General features: G+C 44.8%; 1 protein-coding gene across 1 annotated transcript in view; it reads left to right on the forward strand.

Annotated features, from left to right (window-relative positions):
* Positions 1-8,308: 8,308 nt before the first annotated feature.
* The window catches only part of cbx1a (chromobox homolog 1a (HP1 beta homolog Drosophila)), a 25,220-nt gene continuing 22,183 nt past the window's right edge, over positions 8,309-11,345 (forward strand). The window contains exon 1 of the mRNA XM_029159813.3: positions 8,309-8,403. Within this exon, the coding sequence (XP_029015646.1) occupies positions 8,309-8,403 (95 nt within the window). The remainder of the gene's footprint in view (positions 8,404-11,345) is intronic.

The raw sequence follows: 11,345 nt of genomic DNA on the forward strand, positions 1-11,345 counted from the left end.
ATTTCTGCATAAATAACATTATTGCAGTTGCTACAGAAATTCACCACTGTGGGTCTTATCTCGTCTTATGTTATAGATTAGATGCTCAAATGACTATAATACATTGTTATCTTATCTAATTATATTTATAGAACTAATATAATAATACAGTAGGTGATGTCAGCGTTACTGCAGCCGTTGGTGAACTGCACTGATTGAAGATGTAAAGTGCTACATGACTCCAGTCGTCACCTCATTCATTCAGCCTCCATTAACCCTGAAAGTCTCCTGGAAGCTTTAGAGCTCCTTCTCTTCACTGGATGCTCAGCTGACGCTCAGCTGCAGAACCACATAACAAAACATGAGCCCCTCACGTTTTTCTAGAGTAGCGCGAGTGCCGATCACTGCTAAACGACACTTAGAACTTATCACTGGCTGCAAAAATTTGCAAAAACATACTGAACTCAGACTCTGGGTCCGCTGTGTCTTTGTTCTGTCTTTATTCTCTCTCTCACTCACTGGAATAATTGCTGTAATATATCCAACATCTGTTAATCCACAGACGCAGACAGGCAGCTTGCAGCTTCACGCCTGCACACTCACACTTAGCATAAACATGCGCGCAGATATTTATGAGATCTCTTTGTTATTACTGAGAGACCGAACTGAACTTCTGTCAGTTTCAATGCTCTCTCTCTCCCTCGCTCTCCCCTCGCTCTCGCTCTCATCAGTTTCCATGGATACGCTCCGGCTTAATTGTTACACAGAGTGTCCTGCTGGGCTTCACCTTGAGAACAGCCATGCACACACGGGCGTCAGACAGCTGTGAGGCGGCCCTGCTCTACTGTAGTGGAGTCAAATGTGTGAATGGAGAGCTGTAAATTCACCAGCGAGAGATTTATAACACGCCCACACACACAAACAAGCAGCACGTCCAGGACGAGAGACGTGAGCGGTCTCGGCGGAGCCTTAGCTCTCGCTCGCTGATTCTCCTTTTGCTCTCAACTTACTTTATCTGTTGAGTTGAAGAGGTTTCGGAAAAATAACTAATGGCTTCATTTAGACAAATGTTGAGCAGCAGCAACAGCGACAAGCTGGTAAACGAACTGAAAAACGCTTAAGGATCAGCTCACTATATTTGTTTAATCACTGTATTTGTAGTTTAACAGGAAGTTACAGTATGTGACAGATTATTAGATGTCAATAAATGTCTTTACTCTTTATGGAATTTTATGGAAACTGAGTCATTTGCTTGATTTGTTTAAGCACAAACATTTTCAACTTAACCTTTTTTAACTTGAGATTACTTGGTTGTGAATGAACTTTTCCATTTGTCTCCAGTGGAGGTTGTGCAGTTTGTGATGACGGACACATGGACAAATAGATTAATCAACTGTGTTTTTACTTGACAAGAGGAAAAAAGTGTGTTAGTGTCTGAATCCTCCTGCATCCAAATGTTTAAGTAAAGACTCAGTTAAATGTGTAAGACACAGGAAAAATAACAATGAGCTTCTTTAAACTGCACCAGTTTAAAGAGGCAAAGACACAGAAGTAGTTACTGTTGGTTTCAAGGCCTTAAACACCACTAAAAACTGCACACGTGTCGTTTTTACATCATCCAAATTCAATCAACACTTCAGAAGATGAGGTGAAGGGGGCGATTAGCGGCTTGTGACTGTGTGCAGACAGACATGGAGGCGTTCAGGTAATTAAGCAACATCACAGACGCTCTGAGGTCTCACCACCGTTCAAAAGTTCCACAAATATCAAAAGAGACGAGTTTAACAGGGTGGAAACGGACAAATGAAGGCTGTCGGTGCTTCTAGGTTCAAGGTTCTACCCGTCTACTGTGTGTGAGAGCGGCAGGGGCCTGGACTGGGTGTTCTTCAGTGACCTCACCTCCCACTCACTCGAAACGTATCAATGACAAACCGACTGAAGAGGCTGAAGCTAGTCCTGAGTGTTTGAGCCTGACCTGCTACTGTCAGTGAACTAAAAGCAAAGTGTCCTGGAGAGAAACACTTTGTCGGCCCCATCGCTGCTCTCCCGTGGTAATGGCCGAAGGCCGGTGCTGTTTTCCAGTGGAAAAATCAAGAAAGTGCATCAGCGCATCAATATGACGACTGTTAAATTGACTCATGATGCTTTCTGGACATCACTGGCCATAACTTCGACTCACACACTAAAAGGAATTCTCCCCCACGTTTGTGTGTGAGACCTGTGTGAAAACAAGGCAGAGCGGCAGAAACGCGGTGGTTTCCTGCTTCTGCTCGGCCCCTTCTCATCACGCACTGCTGTTTTTCCCCGCGTCTCTCTCCAAATGCAAATGGAGTGGAACGGTGCGTTGTAGCCACGGCAACAACAACATTATCATTAATGGCCGCTGCAGAGCGGTTGGACGTGTAATGGTCGACGGTGCTCCGTCGCCGTGGGTTACCAGCTGGATCTCACACACACACACACACACACACACACACACACACACACACACACACACACACACACACACACACACACACACACACACACACACACACTCTGAATGGAAGCAGCGTGTTCTGCCTTCATTCAAATCCACTTCACATTGATTTTGCAGTTTGGCTGAAAAGGCAACAACTCTGCGTCTGCATCTCTATGGCTCCACTTAAATCAATCACTCAGACACGCACACACTCCTGGACGCTGGGTTTGGACATGTGGCTTGTCTGAGTGACGCCAGACACACACGCACGTCGAGAGCTGGTGACGCCAGGATGGTACAAGTGTATTGGGTCAGTATTGACCTCAAACACTAAGCACCTCCCGGCTGCCTGTCTCTCCACCTGCCTGTCTCCCTCCCCATCGTCAGCGTGTCGTCAGTAACTCCACTAGATTCTGAGTTTAGTGCATGGTGAGTCTGTAGAATTAAAACATTACACAGATTACAACCAATGTAACTTTGCATAATAGTAGATTCAAAAAATATGTTTCTAGCATCGTACGATCTTTATTCAGTTGCTGCTTGAAGGTTTCTTCCAAAGGGATTTTTTTTCCTTGTTGCATAAATCTAGATTTATGGTGTAATTTCTTAAAGGGGCTCTGGCTGTTAACATTTGTCTGGGTTGTTAGGTTACTGTTACACGAAGGAACCTAAATGTCACGCACACGTCACACGATGCGTCTGACTTATTGTGATCTGGTTGCTGCTCCTAGCGAGCCGCCGTTTGCTGTGCGTTCTATTTAAAATATAGTGAATATGCATAAACTGCCTTTAACTGACATTTGTTGCACATAGCAGTTATTCGTTAAAGCACATTCATCTAAAGGATTAATGGTCATTAATGGTACAGTTGGTTTTCTCTTAATGATATTTAACATAATTATAATAAGCCATTAATAAAGCACACGTTATGTTAATGTCTGAGGCATTTGTGCTGATATTGAAGAACTGAGAGCACGATCAGCGCTGTGTGAGAGGAGGCAAACAAATGAGAAGCGGGAGCAAGACGGAGTGTGTGACAGAGAAGCAGAGGGAGTGATGGACGTAGACAGGAGGACGCCACTGTCTCCATCCTTCTCACACACTCTGTCAGTCGTGTGCTGTGAGAGTGGGAGGGTGGTAAACGTGTGGGGTCAAGGGTCAAACTGTTCTACTGCATGTACAGTACAAACTGTAATATTATCGTTCAGTCCAGGCCCAGACTCCGTTTCAGTCACTTGGAGCCACTTTCACCACCACTTGCTTCTCGTCTTCCACACTGTTTATTTATTTTCCTAACAATTAGAGAAGCTTTATCTTAAAAAAGGAAAGACAAGAACTTACAAAGGCTCAGGAAACCTGCACACAGGTAACGAAGACATAGATGGAGACAAAAGCTAAATGTAATGACTTGTAATCCTAAAGGTGGAGAACCAAACTATTGTCAATTCAGTTCAATTCAGTTTTATTTTATTTATTGAAAGATGAAGCATGTGTAGCTCTAGCAGGTCCTTAGTCTTCAGCCTTTAGGTTCTCAGTCTTCAAGATCTCATCATTTAGGTTCTGAGCCTTCAGGCTCTCAGCCTTCAGGTTCTCAGCCTTCAGGCTCTCAGCCTTCAGGTTCTCAGTCTTCAGGTTCTCAGCCTTCAGGCTCTCAGCCTTCAGGTTCTCAGTCTTCAAGATCTCATCATTTAGGTTCTGAGCCTTCAGGTTACCAGCCTTTTGGTTCTCAGCCTTCAGGTTCTCAGCCTTTAGGTACTTAGCCTTCTTGTCCTCAGCCCTTAGGTTCTCAACGTTAAGGCTCTCAGCCTTCAGGTTCTTAGCTTTCAGATTCTCAGCCTTTAGGTACTCAGCCTTCTTGTCCTCAGCCCTTCGGTTTTCAGTCTTTAGGTTCTCAGTCTTCAGGTTCTCTTGATTTAGGTTCTCTTGATTTAGGTTCTCAGCCTTGAGGTTCTTTACCTGTTACCTGTTTAGTTCCCATTGGTTGGTTAAGCCCCATCACTCTTGTCCCCGCCCTATACTGTAGGTTCTGCATGTTTGAAAAAGGGGGGGGGGATTTCCACATCACATGTGGCTGTGGTGTGAAGGATGATGGTGTAGATGTTGGTTTGTGATGTGTAATAAAACTTTTGAGACTTCTGGAAGTTACATCTGTGTGTGATGTGTGTCAATCTGAGCCCTGCCACTAAAACAAAGCGTTTTTGAGGAGTGATGTATTTGGGTCCTTTTCATTGAACACTGTTATTTCTTATTGAACAGACCCTCCAGAACTGTTTCCTGAGATACAGGAGCTTTGAGCTGAACAGCTGTTGTTTTACATAATGATCTCAGCAGGTCATGTGTTTAAAAGCTTCATGCAAAGCTACGTTCTGACGAACTACAAACATGCACAATGATTGTCTATCATGTGTAGGTGACTGTATGTGGAGGGAGATAAGTTGCTGTCTCTACTTCACCTTCAACGACTGTAAGTGCACGTACAGCAAGACACAGTCTAGGTAGGAAGTGTTGCTGCAGATGCATGTGATGAGGGACGGAGCAGCTGGAGGTGAACGACAGGAGCTTCTACAGGCAAAGAGCCATATGTGATGTCAGAGTGCCTCCAAGTGGTCAGAAAGGAAAGAAGGAGCAGGTCAACACTGCTCCAAGTTAAAAGCCTAGACACATAAACTGAAATTAGATTGTAATATAAAAATATTGTAATGTAAATGATGTTAATTTGGATTAAAAACACAATATGAACAAAGTTAGTGTAAACACAAGTGAAACATTCCAAACATGCTGATGACGTGTGCACACAGGACACAGCTGTTCACTCTGCAGCTGCAGGATGAACGCGACGCGTGAAGCAGCTCGGGGTGTCCTCCTTCACGGTCTGCTACTGTTACACACCCGTTGGATGAAGCTCCGTGACAAACCCGTGTCAGACACACTCGTTAGACGCCATCACGTTGTGGAACTGAGATGAGGACAAGAGCAAAGTGAGCTTCGCTGAAGCACCACTGAATTACAGCTTTGAATACTCGTCTGCATTGATGATGTTGATAAGAGACAGTAGGTGATTTTGTGAAGATGCTCAGCATCGGGTGCTGATCAGAGTTAGTGTGAAGGGCCTGTCTCTATTTGACAGGTCACAGATCAGCCATCTAGCTAAAGGATGAGCTGTGGTTAATGGACGTAGTCTTACTTCAAGAGTGACGTCTGGTCTATTGTCATCGTCTCTACGTGGACCTGTGCATCAATGAGTGTTGGTTCAGTGCAGGAGCCATCCTGCCTGTTGCAAATCCTTTAGTTCAGTTTTTGTGGGTCATGATTCTTTATTTTTTTCTTTTTTTTAATGTGAACTTGTGTTTCACCTTTTTAAGAAAGGAGAAATCTCAGACATTTCCTTTTGTGGAGCAGGTCTTACCTCTGTTAAAATTGTTCAACCTTTCCTCCTGCTCCTGTTTCCAATCAGCATTGAAGGCGCAGCCATCTATTAATGCACTAATTGTATTCATCATTAGGTTGGCTGTGCAGGGAGACGAGCCTCTTGGAAATAAAAGAAAACCTGCTTAATTAATGGTGACATCCATCATGATTTTGCCCAATTGGCCGGGCCCGTCTATCTCCTGTCTGATTTATAGGCACGACCTGAGTGAGGCAGAAAGGACGGTGAGCGAGAAGAAGATTTACAGTGTGTCAGCTGATCTCATGCAGATCTGACAGAACGTGTACATTGCTACTTTAATCACTTCAGGCCTTCCTTGGGATAATCCCAATTAGCCTGTTTTATAGCCTGACCCAGTGCATTTTAACTGTTGTGATCATTGCTGTGAATCTCAGTATCACACACTGTGCTGTAAGTTCTCATCCTGATTAAACAAAAGGAATTAAAGGATCAAGTGGAAGCATCCGGCAAAGGCCAGAAAATATGAACCCCATTAAGGTAAATCTTTAATGAACAAAAGAACTAAGTATGTGGGTCTCCAGGTTAGTAAAGACATCACAGGACGAATGAGTGAGACTGAGGTTGAAGGTTCCTGCGCAATGTTGCAGACCTCAAAAGTTCATAGAGCTAAAGGAAACACAGGGATCCTGTGTGACAGTTACACTGGGCTCCTCCTAAAAGTGGCCCTTTAATAAAGTCTCCAGACAAAGCTAGTGTCAGGTGACCTTTGACCCCAGGCCTTACAACAGTTCACTGTTACATCCTTGCTCAGCCGCCTGTCCATCTGGTGTGTTAGCTTTGTGAAGGACCATTTGTCCTTTTACCCAACGTGGAGAGGTTTCACTTCCTGTGATCAGCCTGGAAGAAACCTTTGGACCTCAATATCCTTGTCTGGAAGTGTCTTCCACCTGATTCCCATCCTGTCTCCATTGCTCTTTAACATTAACAGCAGGTTGCAGTGGTGCCTGGTACAGTAGCCCATAGGTTAGATTTGTTGTTTGATTCTTTTTTTTTCATATCTGGGTTCTTGAAGGTTAATTAACATCACTGACCGGGTTCTGCTCATTAGTGGAACGGCTCAAACCCAGTTCTTGTGTTTTGGTGATGTCTTTAATTCCATCCCATTCTGTATCTTCCTGGTAACGAGGAGCAGCAGCTCCCCTCATCCTCCGTCTCTTCCTTTTGTGTCGGTCTCTGCTTCACATCTGCACCTTGTTGGTTTTCTGTCCACTCATAAATCAGATGTTTTGGGGGGGGGGGTTCTCGTTAGCTTTGTCACTGTTATCGCTCCGTTTCATCCTCCACTTACTGGAGCCCTCCTCATTCATTCCTCTCTCCCCCGGTCTCTTATTTGTTCCTTTCATGTCCGTCTCCTCCTCCTCCCACCTCATTCAGCCGCAGGGTTTACAGTCGCTCTCACATCGTTTGCTCTGTGAATTTCAACACGTTTAATTCAGTTGTTTACCTTATTTCACATATAAAGAAATTAAGGTTCTCCTTTAAATCTGCATTGTCTCTGTTTTCTTCCCTCTTCTCTGTGTCAGCTCATTGACAGTGAGTCAGGCTCAGTTTGCTGCAGATAACATCTCACCAGACGGATCCTGTCGCCTTTTGTCCTGGATCCTCTCCTCTAATGGGTTTTTTTTTCGGCGTGTTTTCTTTGTATTCTGTTCGTCTCCTGTACCTTCCTGCTTGGCTTCCACACCCTGTCACTATAAAACTGTCATGGTGCTCATGAGGTGACAGTTCAAGCCTCTGAGATCTCCTTTACTCTCCTGAAAGCTCAGATGGCTGCAAATCACTGGAGCGGCCGGCTCCGTTTTCAGGCCACCCAGAAAAACTCTGTGAATCAACAGGGAGCTGTTTATGTGGCGATTTGACGACATGGTCACATTTCTGATATTATTTGCATCTGTGAGCTGTTGCAGCGATTGGTCACCATCTCGCTGCTTATTGGTCTGTTGATCGTATCCTGTCAGTTATTACAGTCTGAGCAGTGACAGCCAAACTAAAGTTATTGTCTTGACTTCAGCAAATGCTCACAGGCACCGCAGGACAAACCCCCCCCCCCCCCCCCCCCCCCCAACCCCACACCACCTCCAAGTGTTTTTCTATCTTCTCCATCTTCATGTCCTATTTCCATCCTTCCCTCATCACTTCAGGCTGTATCAGTCTGTCAGTGGATGCAAATACAGACACAAAACAGCAAAGAACAGAAGAACTCTCTCTGTCAATACAGACATTGAGGCTCGTTTCCTCCTGGGTCCAGTGTACCCGTCCTGTCCTGTCCTGTCCACATATAAGCAAGTGTTGACCTGACGCTTGTCTCACACTAGAAATATGTAAACAAGGGAAGAACAGACAGACGTATTAAGCGTCTGGCTTTTAACCACTGCCATCACCGTCACTTCTCACTCCCTTTCTCATTTTTGTCTTGAGGCATGGGGGCCGTCGTGAAGACGACTCTGCCGCTCCAGGTGCTGTGTGAAATGGAGGAAGATGGTTCTGACCTCGACTCCTCTGGCCTGATGAATAGGTAGGAGGTCAGTGAGTCCTGTGAGCTGGGTCATGGCCACAAAGCTCTTCCCCTTAACCCACAACCAGTCTTCTGCATGAAGAGCACAGCTTCATGAATGTGCAGTGGAGATCGTGAGCAAGACTAGGAATAAGAGCGAGGCAGATGAATATGCATGTGCACACACTCTGTGTGGGAATCACTGGTCTCAGGTCTGCTTATCATAAACATCTATGGGCTTTTAGTTGCTCATTCATTTTGCAGATGTTTGCTTTGTTTCTAAAGGTGTGTGTGCTCGTCTGGTCTTAGTTGACTGGAATCTACCTGTTGAACAAAGCATCTCCTTTGTCATGTTGATTGTTCCTCATGTCAGGTTTGTTTGTTTTCATTCATTTGTTCTCATTCGTTACTCTTCCCCTGAAGAGCAGTGGTGCAATGATGTTAAGTTCTCTCCTGTGTTTAGAGCTTACTTTGCCTTGTGTTACTGAAATAAATGTGTCATCTTTCACTTAGTTGATGGAGGAGATTTTGAGTCAGAAGGTCCAGTGTGTTGGTATAACAGTTCAGCAGGCAGAGACAGACAAACTGAGTAGATCCATTGTTACCAGACAAGCTCATATTCTTCTCTGTAATCATGAGTCCATATTAAATAATGATCCTACTTTCACTCAGTAGATAAATCCAGACCGAGAAGCTACCAACTGAACAAACTGATCCCCAGACTTTCACTCCAGACTGCTGGTGTCGTCCATCCCTGTCCTCCTGCAGTTCACAAGGTGTGTGAAGCCCATCACAGGCAGGACTATTTAACACTAGCGTCCCTGTAAAACATTAGCAACGTTAGCATTTGCTACAGTTTCTACTATGTGAACTCATGCTGTGAGGTTTGTGCTGTTCCATGTCCTTGTAGGAGTCGCGTCTCTTTGTGTTTGATACAGTACCTGGTTTATTTGTTACTGGTCAGATTGATGCCTGTAGTAACATGAGGTGACGCTCAATTGGCTGAAGTAATGTAGCATGTACAGGAACACTCGCCGTGATTGGACGATCCGTCTTCCATTTGCAGCCTGGGGGTGACAGGCCCGGCCCGCTCTAAGTGGAGCAGCATTACATAACGAGACGTCTCCGATCTGATTCCTTTGACATGTCACACACTAGCATGCTAAAGATGCTCAGCTATAGAATAATAATCAGGATGACGCTAGATTAAATCAGTGAGAAGCCGTCACAGCCGCTCTATCTTTGTGCATGTGTTTGCATTGATAACATGCTGCGTGTTTTCTTTAGGGAAGTTTGAGATATTTTAAACAAGATGACTGTTTTAAAATATTCTCCTTAAGCAGAAAAGAATAATACTTCAGAGGTGAACTTTGACCTTTAGAAATGCAGCGTGTGCTTAATATAGATTTAAATTCTCAGACTTTGCATCACAGCCTTTCAGTCGGCTGTTTATGTGTGGAATTCCACCAGATATTTTCTCTTGTCTTTGATGTGAAAGTTTGCCTTTTCTTTTAAAGATCCTGCTGATCACACAGATCCTAGAACTGAACACTACAGTGGACAATCAGACTTCCTCCTATCATATCATTAAGTCAAAGTGAGTCAGACAAAGGTGTTCGGACTGTGGGAGGAAACTGGAGAAGCCAGGAGAACATGCAGAGTCCAGACAGACAGACACCTGGTGACGCCTGGAATCAAACCCTGGAGGAGAGAGTGCTGAAGGCCCAAAGTTAACCTTGTTAACTGTTAACCAGAGGAACTAAAGAACACCAGCTCAGCTTCAGGTGACGGAGTGAGTGGATGTGACACTCAGTAGTATGAAGGCTACACATATTATAGTGTGTCTGAGTGAAACAAGCATCAATGTTGATCTTTTAACACATACACCACAGACACGCGCCCAGATTTACCCCAGACACTATCAACCTATAATTCATCCCCAAATGCATAAACGCCAAACAAATAAGCAAACAGACGAAGCTCATGCAAATTCATTTGCCAGCTCGGTTCAGACTGACGGAGAGGGAGAGACAGGGAGAGACGCTCCGAAGCCTGGAGGGGAGAGAACACACCGTTTTCCAGCTGATTAATTTTTCCAATTTCGTCGAGACACAACCGTAACCTGCTTCAATTAAAACACCACTCTGGAGACAGACCGTGTGTGTGTGTGTGTGTGTGTGTGTGTGTGTGTGTGTGTGTGTGTGTGTGTGTGTGTGTGTGTGTGTGTGTGTGTGTGTGTACAGCTTATGGCTGTATTTTATTGAGTGGAAAATTGAATCAAATTGTCTTTCAAACAGTCTGTTCTCCTCCTCTGGCTCCTTCTCCTCCTTCTCCTCCTTCTCCTCCTTCCCTCCTGTCTCTCCTCTCGTCTGGCCGTCCTCTCGTGTGTCGTGTCCGGGTTCTTCGTGTCCCAGCTGCAGCTCTTTGAGGCTCTGGAGCGACTGATGCTTTTCTTGTTGTCACCTTTTGAGTGATGGGTCCTGACTCATAAACACGGGGCTAATGTCCCTCTTACGCTGGTCACTCACGGAGGCTTTACTGCTGCCTCACGGTGAGGTTAGTGCTAACCACTACGCCAGCATGTCACCCTCAAACAGCCCAGTCTGTCATCCTCTGCCTGACTACACCTCAGATATATGTCAATACTACATCTATAAAGGCCCTTCCTCCTAATCCACAGCTGCACATCCCACTGTGGGAATCTGAGGGTTTCCAGCTTTTCTTCACCTTCATGCTGCATCAGGAAACTGACTGTGACCATTGACACCAACGTTTTAGGAGGAGGATCATCGCAGGAAGCAATAATAAAATAATAAAATAATGAAAAATAAGTTACAGGTCTGTCTGTTCGTGTGTGTGTGTGTGTGTGTGTGTGTGTGTGTGTGTGTGTGTGTGTGTGTGTGTGTGTGTGTGTGTGTGTGTGTGTGTGTGTGTGTGTGTGTGTGTTGAACAGCTCTGCAATT

Source organism: Betta splendens, chromosome 8 (assembly GCF_900634795.4).
Source record: "Betta splendens chromosome 8, fBetSpl5.4, whole genome shotgun sequence".
NCBI lineage: Eukaryota > Metazoa > Chordata > Actinopteri > Anabantiformes > Osphronemidae > Betta > Betta splendens.